Source organism: Saccopteryx leptura, chromosome 3, assembly GCF_036850995.1.
Source record: "Saccopteryx leptura isolate mSacLep1 chromosome 3, mSacLep1_pri_phased_curated, whole genome shotgun sequence".
NCBI classification, from domain to species: Eukaryota; Metazoa; Chordata; class Mammalia; order Chiroptera; family Emballonuridae; genus Saccopteryx; species Saccopteryx leptura.
In genome coordinates this window covers 162,179,789-162,202,079 of record NC_089505.1, presented here as the reverse complement: position 1 = coordinate 162,202,079, position 22,291 = coordinate 162,179,789, and the positions used below count along the sequence as shown (strand labels likewise).

The 22,291-nt window shown below is 37.6% G+C and overlaps 1 protein-coding gene across 1 annotated transcript in view; it reads left to right on the top strand.

The window, feature by feature from the left end:
- Window positions 1–22,291, top strand: part of SELENOF (selenoprotein F) — a 48,603-nt gene that overhangs the window by 4,068 nt on the left and 22,244 nt on the right. Inside the window, exon 2 of the mRNA XM_066376722.1 lies at window positions 6,544–6,711. Within this exon, the coding sequence (XP_066232819.1) occupies window positions 6,544–6,711 (168 nt within the window). The remainder of the gene's footprint in view (window positions 1–6,543; window positions 6,712–22,291) is intronic.

Sequence of the window (22,291 nt, the reverse complement as noted above, 5' to 3'; positions counted from 1 at the left end):
TCACTCTTGATGTTTGTCTCGTAAGTTCGACAATTATATTTAAAAATACCACAGTTTTTATGCCAGTTGCATAATTTTATTTTGTGCATTTATCCGTCCCACCCTAAAGGCCCATCCGTGAAAATATTTTCTGACATTAAACCAGTCCGTGGCCCAAAAAAGGTTGGGGACCACTGCTATAGTTGACCAATGTCACCCTGTTTAAGTTGATTGTCTAAATAAAACTATTTAAAAAAATTACTCATTTAAAATTCTTCTCTTTTTTCTTACTCTCTGAATCCAATTAGTCATCAAACCCTTAAAAATTCCCCAAGCTAACCCACAATCCTTTCTCTACTTAGGTGGTACCTAAATTCAAGTCTTCATCTTTGCTTGTCTGGTGTTAGCACACCAGCTTCCTTAACTAGTCTCCGCATCCATCTCTTTTTCCCCTTTCCTAATCCACTTAGAAGTTTTAAAAAATTTATATTTCGGTTAGACTGAGGGGGTGGAGAAAACCAGATATAATAAGTAATAAACCAAATTTCTGGAACCTGACATTGAATACAAAGAGAAAATGAGAAAAATTCCTCAGCTTCTTGACATTGGGCTACTGGTATGAATAGAGAACTGAGCTCCTACTTTAATTCACACCTCTGGGCCAGTCCTTAGACTAAACAAGTTGAGTTTTTATCACTGTCTATGCCTCTGAATAGCTCTAATTTAAAGTTAATAACAATGCCTAGTTATCAACATTCCAGTCAGGTGACAACTGGGAGGATATAAAGTGATTTAATCTGAAAACACATTCTGAGTATGAGTAAGCATTAGAAAAGTAATATTTTAGTATGACATAAGGGAGCTGTTTTCAGGTATTCAAGTCTTCATTCAGCTCATACATAATTTTCTTGATTCAGAAGGGCACTATACTGACAGCAGTGTAGATGATACTGTGTAGTATTGATTATGACACAACCCCCACCCCCGCAGCCCCTTTTCTTCACAGGTTAACATCTGCATCAGCCTTATTTCAGTGGGTGGCACAATTATAATTGTCAGTGTTTTTGTTGTTCTTTGCGGTACATGCAATAATGATGCATCATGGATTCTGTGAAACATGGTAGTTAGTAACAGTGGTTAAGGGTTTTGCGGACAGGCCAGGATTAGAATCTTGATGCTACCACCTATTTGTTTGCTGTGTTGTCTTAGACAGATTACTTTAACTATCCCTAAGCCTCTGTTTACTTCTCTGTGAAATGGAGATAATAAAACCTTCTTCATTGGGTAGTTAAGATTAAGTAAAACAATATAAAGTGCATAGAAGAATATATGATATGAGAGCTTGATGTAATGGCCATGTTTCTTGTATTCATTTTCATGGGGTTCATCTATAAACCCCCGTCTATCAATATTTAATTTTTTCTCAGATTGTGAAATCTTCAAAATTATATGAGAAAAAAAATTATGTGAGAAGCCTATTAGTTTTCTGAGAATAAGGACCAATTAAGAAATAGCTAACCGCCTGATCAGGCGGTGGCTCAGTGGATAGAGCGTCAGACTGGGATGTGGAGGACCCAGGTTTGAGACCCCGAGATTGCCAGCCTGAGCTCGGGCTCATCTGGTTTGAGCAAGGTTCACCAGCTTGGACCCAAGGTTGCTGGCTCAAGCAAGGAGTCAGTCGGTCTGGTCTGCTGTAGTGTCCCCCCCCCCCCCCCCGCCAAAGCACGTGTGAGAAATGAATCAATGAACAACTAAGGAGCCACAACGAAGAATTGATGTTTCTCATCTCTCACCCTTCCTGTCTGTCCCTCTCTCTGACTCTCTCTGTCTCTGCCAAAAAAAAGAAATAGCTAACCATATGTATGTTTAAGTATAAAATGTATAGCGATATCAGATGTTTGCTTGAAAAGGTAATGTTACAGTTTAAGTTAATCCAGTTTACCTGCTAAAAACCCTCATCTTCAAGGAACTCAACTTGTTTTCAACCAGAAAAAAAAAACTATCAATGAATAATGCATTGAGAGAATGGAGTCTCTTCACTTGTCAGTCCTACTTTGAATTGGGGAAAGTTAAACCCTTGTACTTAGAATGTGTCTTTTTTTTTTTTTTTTTTTTTACAAATGTGGCTTCTTATTTTAAAATTGAATATTTGACTTTAATGTGCACATTTAAATACTATTCAATTACTTTTTGGTAATAAAAAAGATGGGCAAGCATGAACTCCTGTATTATTTAGCATTTAGTGTTTATCTGTGAAGTGCTTAAAAATATGTGCTAATATCCTTAGACTCAAAGCCTGAGTCTGCCAAACCAATGATAGAAGAACTAGCAAAAAGAGACAAAGTATCATGAATCTCACGATACCTTGTATCACCCATATACTGATTCTCTATCCCATGTGTAAACAATGATTAAAACCTAAGTAGTATCCCGTAATTTTTAAGTGAAATACTTTCACAGTAGAAGGTGGGGATATTGCTAACATTTATTAAGTACCCAGTGTGGACTGGGTAGGATTCTAGATGCTTTGTGTGCTTTCTCTCTTCAAAATTCTGTGAGATAAGTGTTATTTCTATTCAGAAACTCAAAAGTAAAGTTGCTGTGTCTTGGCATTTGAATCAAGATGTCATCAGACTTCAACACAGGTTTTGTACAATATATTCATACCAACTATCAGTTGCTCAATAAACGCCAGAATAAAACCAAGTAGGACGATCACATAATTATCATTTGAGGTTCTTGTTTTTTAAACATGCTTTGGTAGCAGCTTCTTATATTTGTTAAGCAGATCACAGTTTCAAAGTGATTTCACTTTTATTACCTGTTTCTGTTACCATAGCTACAAGATAATTCACCCTAAAATTTATGGTATAAAACAATTGTTTATTTTGCTTTGGGGTTTTTTTTGTTTGTTTGTTTTTTAAAGAGTCCATTTATTTTATTTTTATTTTTGTAGAGACAGAGAGTCAGAGAGAGGGACAGATAGGGGCAGACGGACAGGAAGGGAGAGAGATGAGAAACATCAAAATTTCGTTGCGGTTCCTTAGTTGTTCATTGATTGATTTTTCATATGTGCCTAGACCAGGGGGCTACAGCAGACCGAGTAACCCCTTGCTCAAGCCAGCGACCTTAGGCTCAAGCTGGTGAGTCTTGCTCAAACCCAATGAGCCTGTGCTCAAGCTGGTGACCTCGGCGTCTCGAACCTGGGTCCTTTGCGTCCCAGTCTGACTCTCTATCCACTGTGCCACTGTCTGGTCAGGCTATTTTGCTTTTGGATCCTATGGGCCCAGCAGGATGGTCTGTGTGTTCCATGGTGTCTCGGACCTCAGCTGAAATACTGGGGCCTGAAATGGAAAGGCTCTTGACTCATGTCTAACTAATTTAGTCACTGATGCTGAGGCCTCAGTTGCTCTTTATGTGGTCCTCCTCATGTTGGCTCTCTAGTTTAAGCTACCTTACAACATTTCCAAAGCTGCATGTCCTGAGACAGAGACAGCAAGCACCAGCCTAGCAGAGGATTTTTTTTTTTTAGTGACATACCTTCAGAAATCACATAATATTCCTTCCTTTACACCCTATTGGTCAGAATAGTCACAAGCCCCTGCCCAGATTCAAGGGGAGGGACCATAGATCTCCACTTCGCAGTGGAGGACTGCCAGTCACATTGTAAGATGATGTGTATATCACTGCTCACAAAAATTAGGGGATAATTCAAAATAATATGAAGCAGTAAAAAAGGAAGCATTTGATTTTTTTTTATTAAACAAGAACATCAGAAAAGCAAATGACAAGTTAAAGAAAGTTGTTCAATTATGCAAAGGAGATGCAAAACCAACTTTTATTTCATTGGTAAAAATGCACTACACAAAAGGCTGAAAGTACTGGAGTATCTGCACGTTCCCTGATCCCCTAATTTTTATGAACAGCTATCTTTGGAAACTACAAGTTATTCTGTGAACTGGATCAAGCAGATTGCTTTGATAGAGAAATTACTCAAGTGAAATAAGTAAATCAGATAAAGCTAAGAACTGTATGATTTCACACATGAGTGGCATATAAAACTGAGACTCATGGACATAGATGAAAGTGAAGTGGTTCCCAGGGGGAAGGGAACGTGGGGAGGGGGAAGGGGACTTGAATGAGTCGGGAAGGGGGCGGGGGTGGGGACAAGGGTGTATAGAGGGACAAATATAAGGTGATGGAAAATGATTTGACTTTGGATGATGGGTATACAACATAATCAACAGTTCGAAAGCTATAGAAATGTTTACCTGAAACTTGTGTACTCATTGATCAATGTCACCCTCTTAATTTTCTAAGTAAAATTTAAAAATTGAAAAAAATTACTCAAAGTACTAATATAGTAGCAAGTCTCTTAGCCTTCCCACTAGACTGGGATCTTTGATCTATTTTGAAGATTATGCACATTCCACATTATTCCCAAGATAGGTAGAAGACGTATAAAGTATCAAATTACGGTGTTGAGTAATATAAGACCAATGGGATGATCACTATTATGGAGGAGCAATACTTAAAGTTTTTTACATTGAAAAATGCCATTGGGTTTTAACTGCCTGCTTAGTCTAGAACCCGGGTCAGCAAACTGCGGCTCATGAGCCACATACGGCTCTTTGGCCCCTGGAGTGTGGCTCTTCCACAAAATACCACGTGCGGGCACTACCTCAATAAGGAATGTACCTACCTATATAGTTTAAGTTTTAAAAATTTGGCTCTCAAAAGAAATTTCAGTTGTTGTACTGTTGATATTTGGCTCCGTTGACTAATGAGTTTGTGGACCACTGATCTAGAAGAAAGCTGACACACTACATACAGCTAGTGAGCCAAATCCAGCCAGCCCTATTTTTGTAAATAAAGTTTTAATTTTAATTTTTTTTTTTTTTTGTATTTTTCTGAAGCTGGAAACGGGGAGAGACAGTCAGACAGACTCCCGCATGCGCCCGACCGGGATCCACCCGGCACGCCCACCAGGGGCGATGCTCTGCCCACCAGGGGGTGATGCTCTGCCCCTCTGGGGCGTCGCTCTGCCGCGACCAGAGCCACTCTAGAGCCTGGGGCAGAGGCCAAGGAGCCATTCCCAGCGCCCGGGCCATCTTTGCTCCAATGGAGCCTTGGCTGCGGGAGGGGAAGAGAGAGACAGAGAGGAAGGGGGGGGTGGAGAAGCAAATGGGCGCTTCTCCTATGTGCCCTGACCGGGAATCGAACCCGGGTCCCCTGCACGCCAGGCCGACGCTCTACCGCTGAGCCAATCGGCCAGGGCCTGTAAATAAAGTTTTATTGGAACAGACACCCATTCATTTATGACTGCTCTTGTGCTACAATAACTGATTTGAGTGGTTGCAACAAAAACCACATAGCCGCCAAAGCCTTACATAATTATCATCTAGCCCATTACATAAAGTTTGCAGACCCTTGATCTGGAAGATCAACCAATTGCAATTAAACAACCTGAAATTTCCCCTACTTGAAGCTGTGGTTTTTACCAATTTACTTACTCAACACACATGACAACTGGCACAGTGCTGGAGATATAGCGAAACAACTTAATTCGATCCTCAAGAGTTTGCAGTATTGTTGGGGAACCCTAGAATTGTCTGCAATCCTAGATTTACAGAGAGCAGTGTCGTGAGTGATGCTAATATACAGCTATGCACAAATTTCTTTCTTGGGAAAGTACTATAGCTAAATATTGGGATCTGATTTTTTTCCCCCAAGAAAAGGCTTCCTAGAAAACTGACACTGATTCGTGGAAGTAAGTAGGAATTAACAAGGGGAAAAAGTGAAAAAAGAGCCTTAGATGTAGGGAAAGTGTGAGCAAATATATGTTGGCGTAGGGGTTTTATACTTCCAGCTACTATAGTATAAGAACTCATTATAGGTGAAAAGTAAAATGAGATTAGAGAAGTAATTATTAGAGATATGACTTCAGTGACCATTGAAGCCATTGAGGCAGGGAAAGATTTGAGAGCCTTTTAAGAGACAGAATTATCAAAACTGTTAACTAATTGGTTGAAAGAATGGTGAAAAGTATGGAATCTAGAATGACTGACCTGACAACTTTGTGGTCAGGAAAAGTGGTACCATTTTTACTGAAATACTACATTGAGGAGGAATAAATTTAAGGAGAAAAAAGTTTCACTTTTGGAGGTTTTTTGGGTTTTTTTAATTGATTGATTGGGGGGGGAGGGTGTACAGAAACATTGATCTGTTCCTGTATGTGCCCTGACCAGGGAAGCGAACCTGCAACCTTTGTGTATCAGGACGATGCTCTGACCAACTGAGCTATCCCACGAGGGCTCACTGATGGAAAATTTGAATTTAGAAAACCTTATGCAGCATCTAAATGAGACATCAGTTAGGCTGTTGGCTTTGGAAGCTTGACATTCAAGAAAAAGACTTGAGAGTTTCAGTGAATCAGTATTTTGAAGCCATGGAAAAGATGCAATCATCTTTTAGTGTTAGACTTTGACAACCCTGGTTTCTCCCTTTTTGGAAGCTTCAGGATGTAAACATGGAATTAAATTTTATTCCTATTTTTATTTTCAGGTGTCTGCCTTTGGAGCAGAGTTGTCATCAGAGGCTTGCAGAGAACTAGGCTTCTCCAGCAACTTGCTCTGCAGCTCCTGCGATCTGCTTGGACAGTTCAGCCTGCTTCAGCTGGATCCTGACTGCAGAGGCTGCTGTCAGGAGGAAGCACAATTTGAAACTAAAAAGGTGTTGTTTTCTAATAGTATCTCTCTTCCATTAGATGGTTTAGTTGAGATAAGGTAAAGTACTAAATTGCTTAATAACCTTAAATATAAAGAAGTCTTCAGCTTTTACATTTTGTATACTTAGAAATTCAAACTGATTTCTTGCTTGGCCCATTAAATCGAAGCAAATGGGAAGGAAAAGTATGGTTATATAGCAGGACCCCATGCTACCATGATCATCCTGCAGAGAGGGAGCAAAATTCTATAGCATACATTAATCCTAAAGCTCCCAGTCCTTCTTAATTGTGGCCACATGAAGTCAAAGAATAATTAACTAGATGCTTAATTCATTTATAATAACACACTTTTACAGTGAAATTTGGGATGAAAATAAAGCACCCATTACTTGACACAAAATTGTAGACAATAAATTATAACTTTTAATCTGGTTAACAAAGAGTACAGCCTTAATTTGCACACATTGCTAACACTATATTTCTAGGCACCTAACCTCACCTTTAACACCTGAAAACGGCCAAGACTAGGTCACTCTAACTAAAATCTGCAGTTTGACCCACTGTTGAAATTAATAGTAAACTTTCTTAATAACTGCACACCATTTTCTTCTGTGGTTGTGCTTTAGTGCTTTACAAATTTCTAAACTACTTTGCAATATACAGGTTCGCAATAAGAATGTTATGCATACAACAATATATACAGAAAACCTTATGCATATATGGTTTCTGCATAATGCATGAAACAATCCTATAGGATTGTTCTTGTTAAATGTACATATAGAGAACCTGACACAGTAGTATTGTGCACTAAAAGCCACCCCATACAGCAGGATGTCCCACTATAGAAAAACAGGTGTACAAGATCATCTAGCATTCAGATTAGCACTCCAGTTATTCAATATGACATCCTCATGAGGTATGCCCAGTTAATGTTTCCAGACAAGACATTAACTCTTACTCTATACTAAATCATTAGTTCAACAGCCTAGTCATTGAAAAAATGCTGTAAACTTAAAATATTTCTCAGTACATGAATAAATTTCCTTAATTTTTACATCTTTTTACTGAAGTCCTTAGCCTTCTTTAAATTGTAATGTAGCCTGCCTGACCAGGCGGTGGTGCAGTGGATAGAGCGTCGGACTGGGATGCGGAAGACCCAGGTTCGAGACCCCGAGGTCACCAGCTTGAGCGCAGGCTCATCTGGTTTGAGCAAGGCTCACCAGCTTGAGCCCAAGGTCGCTCGCTCGAGCAAGGGGTTACTTGGTCTGCTGAAGGCCCATGGTCAAGGCACATATGAGAAAGCAATCAATGAACAACTAAGGTGTTGCAGTGCGCAACGAAAAACTAATGATTGATGCTTCTCATCTCTCCGTTCCTGTCTGTCTATCCCTGTCTATCCCTCTCTCTGACTCTCTGTCTCTGTAAAAAATAAAAATAAAAAAAATAAAAAAATTGTAATGTAGCCTGAAAAGATAATTTATATTATTTAAATAAAACTGAATTAGTGAGATCTCTGTGTTTGGGGTGAGAAAAAAAAAATGGTGGCATCGCTCTGTTATGGTTTTTCTAGGGTTTTTTGTTGTTGTTGTTGTTTTATTTTTGTATTTTTCTGAAGCTGGAAACGGGGAGAAACAGTCAGACAGACTCCCGCATGTGCCCGACCGGGATCCACCCGGCACGCCCACCAGGGGCGACGCTCTGCCCACCAGGGGGTGATGCTCTGCCCCTCCAGGGTGTCACTCTGCCGCGACCAGAGCCACTCTAGCGCCTGGGGCAGCGGCCAAGGAGCCATCCCCAGCGCCCGGGCCATCTTTGCTCCAATGGAGCCTTGCTGCGGGAGGGGAAGAGAGAGACAGAGAGGAAGGAGGGGGTGGGGGTGGAGAAGCAAATGGGTGCTTCTCCCAGGTGCCCTGGCCGGGAATCGAACCCTGGTCCCCCGCACGCCAGGCCGACGCTCTACCACTGAGCCAACCGGCCAGGGCTATTTTTTTTTTTAATATTGTTTTGCTTATACCTACTGAGGTGTTAACATACATTTGAGGTGTTACAGTTTGTAAAGCTTTCAGACAGAAATTGTAGTTCTCATTCACGGGTAGTAGGAGTTTATTTTCAACACTGAGTACAGTTTTATCACTCCAACAGAAAAACAAGCAGACAAGCTTTAATAATGTTAGCGTTTGGTGCTCCTCACTCCCGGGAGCACACCCGCTCCTTTCTTCCCTCGCAGGTATGCATCTCTGAAACTCTTAAGTGTCCCCAAGAGACTTGGAACCAGGGAAGCAATAGGCGGCAGCAGCTCCTCCTGGACTAACCCCCAAACCTGTCTCCAAGGCTCCCTTTTCTCTGACTTGCCAGTTAGCCAAAGCAGCCCTGCCTGGTCTCTCTCCTGTTGCTTATTCTGTCCTAAGTGCTTCCTTGTGTCACTCTACCAGCTTTAATAAACGTATTCTCAAAATCAACCAGTCAAGTGTATAAAATAAAGTTGTTAGTATTTAACCATAATTTACTACTTGATTTCTCAGTTGTGATCCTGAAATTTCCAGTGTCCCAAAATTGACTTTCAAGTCGTCTATGTTTCTCATTTTCTTGGTTCACATGTACTAATAACATAGTTTAATGTTTAGAAGATTCCCATATATATGTTAGTCTTTTTGCCTGTAAATGAAATCTAAACACTATTACATAGGACTGACCTAATTTAGTAGGACCTTTGCCCCTTGGTTTTTGTTTTGTTTTTCTATTTGTTTTTGTTGGGATAAACTGCTAAAGGAATATGTATGAGTCATCCTCTCATCTTTAAACCATAATTCTATTAACCTCCATGGTTAGTACATTATTCAACCAACAGTTTTTATTTCCTGAGACACAAAACTTCAAGGATTGAATAACAAGGGGTATTTTATAATAAACAATCTTTGTCACACAAACACCCTTATAGTTAAGTCATTTGAAAGGTTCTACCATTTGAAGTCAAACTAAAGTGTATACAAAAGCTATGTTTACTTATTGCCCTTTCTCAGTAATTCTTTATAATATATCACTTTTCTTGTATATTTTTAGTGCAACCAAACTTGGATCACACACTTTTCAAATTTATTCATGTTCACAGTTTTCATGATTAAATGAGCAGTGTTGGTATCTTGACACCTTTCAAGCAGTTATAGCTCAACAGTAACAGTAGGCAAGTAGTCTTCCAGTTAATATGTGCCTAACTAATTATAGGCTGAAATGATTATTGTATCTAAGTACAAGTACGTCTGTATCCTAATATACCTCTTATGCTGTATCCATTGTTCTTTCTCTTTTTTTTACTCCCAATCCCTAATCTCTAAATGTCTAGTTCTAATTAAGCATTTGCCTAGCACACCATTTCACAAAATTGATTAATGATTTTCCTTAATAAGCTGAGTGGAAACAAACAGCAAAAACACTAAGAAATATAAAAATATGACATGTTGACCTGCCTCTATTTAGCTGCAAACCACTTTCAGGTATAGAATGTGTGGGTACTGCTCTCTGGGTTACTGCTACATGATCATAAGTAACAGTATATACAGTATATTTTTCTATCTCATCTCTGGCTTAAGGCTTAATTTTGAAATCATAGTTTAATTTAGTCCTAGGTTAATAAAAGTCAAAATATGCAGTATGGAGACTAGTGTCTTACATCAAAAACATTAAAAATCCTTGAATATGATCATGTGTGTAAATCATTATGACTATAAATTCTTTTTTGTGTGTGTGGCAGAGACAGAGTCAGAGAGAGGGACAGATAGAGACAGATAGGAAAGGAGAGAGATGAGAAACATCAATTCTTCGTTGTGGTTCCTTAGTTGTTCATTGATTGATTTCTCATATGTGCCTTGACAGGGGGTGGGGGGCCTACAGCAGACTGAGTGACCCCTTGCTCAAGCCAGTGACCTTGGGCTTAAGCTGGTGAGCCTTGCTCAAACCAGATGAGCCCGCACTCAAACTGGCGACCTTGGGATCTCAAACCTGGGTCCTCCATGTCCCAGTCCGACGCTCTATCCACTGCGCCACCGCCTGGTCAGGCATCATTGTGACTATAAATTCTTTAGAAGAAAACAGTTGTATCATATATAAAGGAATGTTTTAGCAATTTATATATAATAAAGAAATGTTATCAGAACACTCATTTGGTTCTTGCCTCCTGCATGCTTTATAAGTCTGTCCAGGGATGAGGCTAATCATTTTTAGGAATGCTTGATCATTTAACAGGCTGAATTTAGCCTTTGCTAGCAGAAGCATATTTGCTTTAAAAAAACAAAATTATTCACAATTAAAGCAGAAATTGTTTGAAATTCTTTATCATTCTCCAAATAGATATTATTCTCTTTTTCTGCTCTTGTGTTTTCCCCCATTTTGTTCATGAAGGACCTGCTAAGTATCACAAATGCTAGCTAGACTGAGATTTTTTAGTAAGCTATTTAACTACTGTCTTAACTACATAGTTGTGCTCATCTTTATTATATGCGGCTTAAGTGTCTGTTTGTAGCCGATAGCTTATTGGTTGCTTGCATAACTGTACTAGCCAATGGGGTGAAGTTGCCACAGCTGAACGCAAATTGAGTGGATCAGGGGGAAGGTGAACATTTGTTTGCATTGGCAATCATCTGTTTTACATAAAAACTACGTCTTAACGTAATTTCTTTTAAGAATGCCTCCTAGAAAATATAGCACTGAAGAGGAGAGAAAAGGAGCTAAAGCTGCACAAAAACGGCTTTCTTGACAAAAAGAAACCACTGAGCAGAGAAAGACAAGGCTTGCTTCAGTCACAGAGCAAATACATCTTTCTCGGCAAAATGAGACTGATGAGCATAGAGAAACAAGGCTTGCCTTAGATGCAAGACAAAAAAGCCTGTCTCGACAAAATGAGTCCCTTGAACAAAGGCAGGGGTCTTTGCAATGGTACAAGACTAGAGGTTCTCCAATTGAAAACTAATGTCATAATAGCTAAGTCTTTGACTGGCTCCTCTAAAGGTGAAATACATGTCATTCCAAGAATTGATTTGGCTCCATCTCAAACAGGGTTGCCGTTTCAATTGAGACGTAGACAGTTTCCTGTAAAACTTGCCCCTGCTATGACCATCAATAAGTCTCAAGGCCAAACGCTTAAACGTGTTGGCATTTTTTTCCTGAGCCTGCATTTGGACACGGTCAACTTTATGTTGCCTGTTCAAGAGTTCGTGAAAGAACGAACGTAAAATTAAAAATAATTGATGGTCCTCTGCAAGGCGAGCTTAAAAATAAGGGAAAGATCTACACAAGAAATGTTGTGTACTAAGAGATCTTTGACATGTGAATTAACATTTTATTATTTAAATCACCTTTATTTATTGAGCTGGCAGTGGCTCTGAAGAAATGTACCGCCAGTGGTTTCCTTCATTGCACTCTACTTTAAGCAATTAAGCAAGTAGAAGGGGGAAACCCCGTGGGGCACTAAGCAAAGGGGCATCCTCGCCGCCTGCCCTGGGTAATTCAGTTTGAATTAGCAGACACCTTTGCACAAATCATTTTAATTACAATTTATAATATCTAGAACAGCGGTCATTTCGTATGACCGCCGGGCTTTCTAGTACCTATATATTTATGTACAGTTTACAAACATTAGTAAGGAAGTTGACTTAATAGTGAAGTACTGGTTTGTTACTTGAGGAAAAAACAAACTAATGAGAAAAGATATATTTAAATTTTGATACTATTTTTATAAGATTAGTATTACCAAGTAGCATAGTGACTTCAGCTCTAAATATTAGAATCTTAACAGTGGAAGGAAAGGGACCATTCTTTTATTCACTACTGACTCGATTTTCCCTTGTAGTAAGAAAACACAGTAACTGCCAGTTTCTGAGTGTTGTATCTTTATAGCCTTTCCCACTAGAAAAGGACTAATTCATCCTCATTTACATTTTTTTAAATTGATTTTTAGAGAGGGAGGGAGGGAGAGACACAGAAAGAGAGACACATCGATTTGTTGCTCCTCTTATTCATGCCATCATTGGTTGATTCTGTGTGTGCCCTGACTAGGGATGGAACCCACAACCTCAGCATTTTGGGATGACACTAACCAACAGAGCTACCCAGCCATGGCCTCTCATTTACATTTTTTAACAAGGAATGTTACTAGCTTAAGTTGGGTTACTACCAATTATTAGCAGGATTATGGAATAATGTAAGAGCCATTATCTGCAGAATAGCTATGTGGAATGTTTCATCAGGGAGCAGACAGCTGAAGTAGCTCTCAGGCAAACAGTAGGTTAGGTACTAGGTAAGCAATCTCATAAATATCTATTATTTTATTTTTTAATTCCTAGAGTAAACTATTTCTACTTGAGCTGTTTTTAAGGACTTAGCTGGTGTCTCCTCTTCCAGGCAGTCTTCCCTAATTTCCCCCCATATTCACCATCACTACCACTCCTAAGTTATGTTAGCTATATACCTCTGTATTCCCAAAGCACTTGAGGAGACCTTGACTTGCCTATATTGTATCTGTTGTTTTATTTCTTTGCCTCCCAGTAAATTATGAAGTCTGGGCTGGTTTTTGTTTATGAATCCCTAGCCTTTAGTATACAGTATTTCATAAGTTGTTGTCCTTGCATAGGCTGTTTTTACTAAGAACAAGTTAGAAAAGTTGATATTTTTAATGTTGAAAATATACTTGAACTCTGTAGATGCTTATTATATACCTTTTTCGTTTCACTTATGTACCCTAAATATAAAATGAAAATTTGTCTCTGTCTCCATGTTGGCAGTTATCCATTAGTAATACTTTGGTTATAATTTTTTATATAACTATAAATCTAGAGCTCTCTTTTCTATTTTTTTCATATAGGGATATCATAAGCATCCCAAATCTATTTTTTTAATTCCTGTGATTTTCCTGAAGATAAATGTAAATAAAAAAATTCTTATTAAGAATTTTTTAAATTCTGTTTCTAAGATTTGTAAGATTAAATGTATTTCAATTGAGTTATTTTTCTCATATTTTTATATTCTTTCTAGTTCTTTGAATTTGAATTTCATTATGACAGCTAGATGGGGTTTTTTCCTGTCTCATTCATTTAAGGTTTTCATATCTTAATAACACTAATTTCAGCTTCTTCCAGACATTATGGAACTTTTGTATTTCTCCTTAATTATATGCCCTAATTGCTTAGTTAGCACCTTTTCTTTTTAAGATTTTGGGTCACCAAGATCCTTGTAGTCCCACTGTTTTCTTTTGTCTTCTTCTTAAGAAATAATTTAATTGGTTTTCAGTATTTTCTATTCTTTTGTGTTTAAACCTACCATATCTCTGAATTGCTGTTCTAAAGGTTTGGCTAGTTACCAAACCAGAGGACCTTGTGGGAGAAAAGAATCCACTTAGCTGACTTACTCTTATAACAATTAGCAAATTATTTCAACTTAATTTATTGTTCATTTGGTCTTGATTGTATCAGGAGAAGTTTAGTGTAATGGTTAAGAGCACAGGCTCTGGAAGCAGAGGTTCAGTTTGCTACTCAGCTGATGATCTTAGACAGATTACTTGATCACTCCGTGCCCGTTTATTCATTTATTAATTGGGGCTGATAACAGTTGCTATTTCATAGGGTGATGATGAAGATTAAAGAATTAATATATGTACTGCTTAGAATAGCGCCTGGCATATTATAATAAGTACTAGGTAAGTACTTGGGGCTGGTGGTAATGACAGTAGCAATAGTATAGTACTATCTGATTTGCTGATGGAAAAAAATATTTTTTGAGGGGAAAACTTAGAGAATAGCATAATAATGATTGCTGTTGGCAAAGTAGGGTAAAAGAAAATAAATAAGAACTATAACATGAACTATTATATTTGCCAGTGATAAAAAATTGAAAAAATCTTCTGTTACTACATTTTTAAGCTGCTGGGTCAATTGAATAAAGAAGAAACATTTTATGATAACTGAATCAGTAATAAGAAGACTTTTACCATTTGCAACTGCTTGTTTATGTGGAAGAAAAGATGGAAATAAATTATGTCAAACATTTATATTGCAAATGTTTCAGTCCTGCTGACAGGCACATTTTAATAAGGAAAACACTACAAATTTGAACTTTCAAAGTTTGTGCTATTTTGATCATTTTAAAATGCATTATGAAAGATTACTTTAAGGAGAGAAGATTTTGCTACTAAAAAAGATAGAAGTGGGCCCTGGCCGGTTGGCTCAGTGGTAGAGCGTCGGCCTGGCGTGCAGAAGTCCCGGGTTCTATTCCGGCCAGGGCACACAGGAGAGGCGCCCATCTGCTTCTCCACCCTTCCCCCTCTCCTTCCTCTCTGTCTCTCTCTTCCCCTCCCGCAGCTGAGGCTCCATTGGAGCAAAAGATGGCCCAGGCGCTGGGGATGGCTCCTTGGCCTCTCCCCCAGGCGCTAGAGTGGCTCCTGGTCGCAACAGAGCGATGCCCCGGATGGGCAGAGCATCGCCCCCTGGTGGGCGTGCCGGGTGGATCCCGGTGGGGCGCATGTGGGAGTCTGTCTGACTGCCTCCCCGTTTCCAGCTTCAGAAAAATACAAAAAAAAAAAAAAAAAGATAGAAGTGGCCCTGGCAGGGTGGCTCAATTGGTTGAAGTGTCGACCAGAGGTGCCGAGGTTGCCCGTTCAATCCCTGTTCAGGGCATGTGCCGGGGCAGCTCGGGTTCCTGTCTCTCTCTCTGTCTCTCTCCAAAAAAAAAAAACAACCCAAAAAGACCATTGATAAAGTGGAGTTCGGTTTTCTTAGGACAGGCCTATTCTGAAAATTGTGTGCAACCCATGTTTTAAAGTCTATTAGAATATAATGTATTACTGGCTTTCAAACTTTTTCAGATGGCAGATCAAGTGGAAATTATGATATTCTTTGAAACCAGAAATAAGATTGTAACAAAGTAAATTAAATTATATTTGCAATATAAAAATAATCACTGTGGTAAAAGTAAACTATTAAATGAATCACATTTTCTAGTTTTCCTACTCTTTATATTTTTAATCTAATACATGGTAACAAATTTCAAAGATTTAAGAAAATTTTGAAATTTAACAGTGATTCTTTTTTTAACTCTACAGATTGAGAAAAAAATTCTTTTATTTGAATTTTGGAACATCTTGGTCTCATTCACAGAATACTGATAGAAGTCTAGACTGCAGATCACCAAATTATACTATTATTGGTACTGGAAAACAGCTCAATAGTTCAGTTGTTTGATGTAGGGCTTTTTATTCCCTTTCTCACTTAAAAAATCTACTTTTAGATAATACTAAAACAAAATAGAAATATTTTTCTTCAATAATTATTATAATTTACTAGATTTGAATAAATGGACCTAAATATATAGTGCATAAAATAATTTTAAGAATATAGTTAGAGCCTGACTGGTGGTGGCACAGTGGATAGTGTCACCCTGGGATGCTGAGGTCCCAGATTCAAAACCCCATGTCTCCTGTTTGAACCCAAAGGTCACTGGCTTGAAGTCCAAGGTTGCTGGCCTGAGCAAGGGGTCACTGACTCAGCTGGAGCCCCTCCACCCCCAGTCAAGGCACATATGAGAAGCAGTCAATGATCAACTAAAAAGCTGCAGCCTGACCTGTGGTGGTGCAGTGGATAAAGCGTCGACCTGGAAATGCTGAGGTCGCCGGTTTGAAACCCTGGGCTTACCTGGTCAAGGCACATATGGGAGTTGATGCTTCCACCTCCTCCCCCCTTCTCTCTCTCTCTCTGTCTCTCCCTCTCCTCTCTAAAATGATTTAAAAAAAAAAGATAATAAAACTTTTTTAAAAAATGTTGCAACTCTACAAGTTGATGCTTCTCATCTCACTTCTTCCTTTCCCCACCCCTCTCTCACAAAAATAAATAAAAGGGAATATAGTTAGATCCCCTCTATGTCTCACTCCATTACCTAGATGGAATTAAACTAATGTTAATTGGTCAACTTTATATAGTAGATTCCTATTTTCTAGGTGTATAACATTCTGCCTTCACATTTACCTGCACTCCAAGAAAGCGAGTACAGAGGTAATATGTACATATTTCAGTGGAAGTTTAGCCCTTTTCTCTTTTTATGGGTTTTTGAAAAAGTTGAATTTTCATCTCAGCTCTATTGCTTACTTAGTTTTGTGACTTCTAGCCAGCAAGTTATTCCAAGATTTTCAGTTTTGTTGTAATAATTACATTGTCTTTTACCTTGGGTATATGCTGAAGTGTTTTACAGCGTTAACTACTTAATCCTCACAATAACTCTATAATGTAAATATACTGCTCTCAAAAATTAGGGGATAATTCAAAATGAATATGAAGCAATAAAAAAAGAAGTATTTGATTTTTTTTATTAAGAACATCAGAAAATCAAACAAGTCAAAGTTGCTTGATTATACAAATGAGATGCAAAACCAACTATTTCATTGGTGAAAATGCACTATACAAAAGGCTGAAAGTACTGGAGTATCTGCATGTTCCCTGATCCTCTAATTTATGTGAGCAGTGTACTATTATTTCTATTTAACAGAAGAGAAAACTAGGGTGTAATTTGCCCAGTGTTAACCAGCAACTGGGTGCCACAGTTTGGCTTCATCTCAAATCTGTTTTACTCCAGAGAGCTCCAGAGTTTTAAACCTGCGCACTATTTTGCTTCTCATCTTGAAAATGTTAATAGTAATGCCTACCTCACAGAGTTAGAAGAAAATGAATGAGTTAAATGTAAAGTACCAGATTGGCTTTCTTTATAGTTATCAATTTAATTAACATTTATAGTTAACAGTTTTATTAACACAATTCCTTCACTACTTATTTCAAATTATCACATCTTTATTCCTCAGTTTACCAGACTTTAATGATTCCCATTACTTGGTGTTTTTCAAGAGTATATTAGCAAATTTGGCTTTGAGGCCCAACCAACCCAACTTATTTAACTTATTTTAAATAAGTCATGTAATTTCTTAATTCTGGTAAAAGAATCAAAACACCTAGTTACTTGCAGTTTACTTGGATATTCTATAGTCAGTTTCAGAGTAATTTAGAAGTCAGCTTAAACAGCACTCACTATTCAAGACAGTGACAAATTTTATCAGAATAGAATGTTACTGGTGTATAAAACATAGGAGGATGAAATGGAGGTTAAGCTAACTATGCGTGAAATTGTAGCCACTAAAAAAATTTCACAGTTGCTTAAAATAGCTTCACTTTTTTTGTATTGTCTGTAACATCAATACATGAAGTAATTTCTTCAAAGAAAACTAAATATACATATCTTCAACAGATTAATAATAAAAACATTCACAAAGAAGCTTTTTTTAAAGATCTACATAATGTTTAGCAACAGTTCAGATTCAGTATAAGAATCACTAAGGCTCGTGAGTAGCAGCAGTGTTATAAAATGACACAAATGTTTACTTAATAAGAACCACTAGTATCCATTAAGTTCTGTTATATGAAGGTGCTATTCTAAGCACTTTATATGAATTAATTTCTATAATTCTTATAGCAACTCTGTAAGTGCCATTATTATTTCTGTTTCATAGTTGAGTGAGTCAAAGAGATCTTGCCTCAACTCATACAGCTAGTAAGTGGCTATAAATGTATGTAATATATATTTGTGTGACAGAAGTTTTAAAGTTTATTTTGTATAGTTATTTAATTGAACTGAAAAAATTATTTAAATTTTTTATGTTTTCTAAATGTAGCATTTCATCTGGCTTTAATATGAACATAAATGTGGTTTTTTAGGTATTTACAAATTAGGACCAGCTTCTATGTAAATATATTAAACCATTCTGTCCCATTTGTATATTATAATATTTTTAAAGGATATAAGCCCTTAAAGTAATTCATTATCTATCCTTGGGTTACTTTACAGCTACATTCCTAGACATACCTATTCAGAGTCAAACTAAAGTTTTCACTTATATACTAAATATATCATCTTGGTATAGCCGCTGAGAATACCAAAATAAAACAGTAGTCACTGTCCTTGAAAAGCAGAAGGAATAGACATGGAAATTGGACTGCTAGAATGTTGTTAGTAGCATGTTCTATTGAGCTAAAACCTAATATCCAGTGTTATATAGGTAACCAAATAAAGAATCAGAAATAAATGTTGGAAGAAGGAGAGAATCAATAACTTTCTTAAGTTGATATATTGAGAACTATAGATATAACCCTGTTAATCATTATGGAGTAACCAACAGAAGAACTAAAACACTTTAAAAGTTATGAGTGAGGACTGGGAAGCAAAAGAAAATTTTTACTTATTTTATACTTTCTGTACCTTTTTTTATATATACATTGATTTCTTTAAAGAATTCAGTGAGATGTGCACTGTAAACAAAAAAATACTTGTGCTATGAAAACACACAGAAGGCCGGATATCACCATTTTCCAGTTCAGGTAAATATTACCACCAGCTTATATAGGAGTTGGTGCCTATACTAAGTTGGAGAATGATTGGGGGAAGATCATCTCTGACAGAAAGAAAGCTAATAAGAAGGCAGAGTCATGAGAAAGATGGCCATCTAAGCTAAATCAGATAGCCTGGCTGTGATGAAAGATGATGCCTAAAAGTAAGGCCTGTGTGCCTTGCTTGATAAGAAGTTTGAATTCTTTCCTTTAGGCAGGGAGAAAATTGAAGAATTTTAAATAATGAACTAGCATCAGATTTTTAACTTAATAACTTTTGTTGGTGGTGTAAACTGTAGTTGGTAGGGCAGAGGGGAATACTGTTGCCAGAAAAAATAACATATAACAAGGTTCAGGGGCTTAAGCCAGCACATTGGTAGTGAAAAGGAAGAAGGGACAGATCTGAAGAAGACTTATGGAGTAAAACATACAGGATTTATTGACTGAACTGGATTGAAGGGGGAGGGATGAGTGATCATTCTTCCCAGTGTTCTTGGTAAACTGGTCACCCCAACGCAAGAAAGCTATAATGGACTTCAGCTAGTTGCAGGGCAGCGCTTAGAGCAGTGGTGGAGGGGAGAAAGGGCAGCCACAGAGGGTAACTTAATAAAGCATGCCCCTTAGCAACAAATGGCTTTTCAGTTTACTTTCTGAAGAAATGTGTTAAAAGTTTTAATTTAGAAGTCCATGAATTTTACCTGTGTACTATAATGAATTCTAAAATAATAGTATACTTGTTGAACGGTGGGCAAATAAATAAAAATGTGGCCTGGTCTTTTGTTCCAATTTTATATTCTTAAGTTTTGAATAATACTATTTAAGCTTTTGGATTATTATAGGTTTATTTTTTAATCTGTTCTTAAACTTAGACTATTTTAAGTGATTATTTTCTGTAGATTGAGAGAAACCATAATTTGTGCCAGCTGTGTTTTTTGTTATTTTAGATATTTGTACTGTTTTGTAAAGATGATCAAAATTGCCTCTTTTTTATGACATATTTTTCAGTAATGTGGTAATAGCAACAGTAACACAAAGAAATGTATTCTTTTTAAAAGTAGCTTTGCTGCCATATGTAGAACCTTCATGTTCTGTTGTTGAGGTATTGAAAGTTTGAATGTTGAACCATATTTTGTCTGGATGTCAGTTTTTCAAGTTAACAGAAAATAGGCTTTATTTTTTAAAACATTTAGGAGCAAAACAGCATTGGATTTTTATTCTTGAGTACTCTGTGCTAGTGTGCCATTTTCTAAAATACTTTTACTATTATTACTAAGAGGCCCAGTAGTTTTATTAAAAACTGCTTACTATGACATTTAAGCTCAGACTCATTTTTACCGATTCTTTGGAAAATTGGACTCAGTGATGTTGTGTCAAGTTATTTCCTTTCATTATATATTTCCTAAGTATCTTTAGAATTGAATGCATTGTTCCTGATGGCTCTGGATTATGCATATTTGCAGCTAAAGTATGTGTGGAGATTTGTCTTTACTTGGGTTATATTAGTTTCTAGGTAAAAATCTAATCATTCTTACCTCTTGCTGATGAAATTCTCATTGTTTTAGGTGCATATACAAATTCTATTCCACTTCATAGTATTGGGGAAAAAAACCACCACTCTTTTCTCTCAGATTTCAGAGTTGGACTCTTCTAATTTAGAATGGGGTAATAGCAAAGAAACGTTTTTATTTTATTTTTATTCATTTTTATTGAGCTTTCATGCGGGAGTCTGTGGAACAGTGATTGCATCTTTATGAAATGATTTCCCTGGAGCATTCTTTCCTTTTTTAGAGCCTTCTTAGAGTTAGGTAAATGTTACCTTGCTTGTTTTGTAGCTTTCTCAATCTTAAGACAAATTAAAGCTACAAAAAGCAGTAGTAGTGTCATAGAATAAGTTTTAAATTTAAGGAGCTTCCTTAAGCATAGTGATTCATTGCTTTGTATCTTTTCAGAGTTCAGTAAAAGGTATCTAAAAATGAATAGTGTAATCTCAGGAGTATAATGTTAGAGAATTTTACTTTCCAGGTTGGTTTGCTAAAATTGTAAAAGTTAAATTTTATTTTCCTAATTTTCCACATTCATTCATTGTTCCTATTCAAGAATGCCGTCAGAATGTACATACATGGAAGTGTCAACAGATGTACCATTTGTCTTACATAACTGTTGCTTCAGTAGCTTAAAGGGAAATCTTGACAAAAGCTTAGTATTAGAGCACAAAAAATTTCATCCCCTAATTATTTATCCATGTGTAATTATAGCTTATTGTTTCTAGCACTCCAGGCATTTTTTAAAATATCAGAAAATATGGAATGATTTGATAATGATAAATGAATTAAAACATTAGCACATCACTAACCATGTGTTGTTTTTTTAAAGATTTTATTAATTTTTTAGAGAGAGAGGAGAGAGGGGTGGGGGAACAAGAAGTATCAACTCATAGCTGCTTCACTTTAGTTGTTCATTGATCTCTTGTCATATGTGCCTTGACTGGGCAAGCCCAGGGCTTTGAACCAGCAACTTCAGCTTTTCAGATCAATGCCTTTACCCACTGGGCAACCACAGGCCAGGCTCCATGTGGTTTTGGTTGAAAGCATTTTCTCTGAAAATTAACTGGCCAGATTTTGCTAAATTTAACTTGTGCATTCTTGGAAAGAGTAAAGTTGATTTTGAGAAATTACACTGGATGCAATTAATGTTTGGAAGAATGGTTCACTTCTATATTTGAGTGTATCATAATTGTTTTTTATTTAAGATCTCTAAATAACTTAATATTTAATTTTCATCATATTATAGCCATATATTCTTATTTTTTAAATTCCTACATTTTAGGCCCTGGCCGATTAGCTCAGTGGTAGAGCGTCGGCCTGGTGTGCAGAAGTCCCAGGTTCGATTCCCGGCCAGGGCACACAGGAGAAGCACTCATCTGCTTCTCCACCCCTCCCCCTCTCCTTCCTCTCTGTCTCTCTCTTCCCCTCCTGCAGCGAGGCTCCATTGGAGCAAAGATGGCCCTGGCGCTGGGGATGGCTCCTTGGCCTCTGCCCCAGGCGCTCGAGTGGCTCTGGTCACGACAGAGCGATGCCCTGGAGGGGCAGAGCATCGCCCCCTGCTGGGCAGAGCGTCGCCCCCTGGTGGGAGTGCAGGGTGGATCCCAGTCGGGCGCATGCGGGAGTCTGTCTGTCTG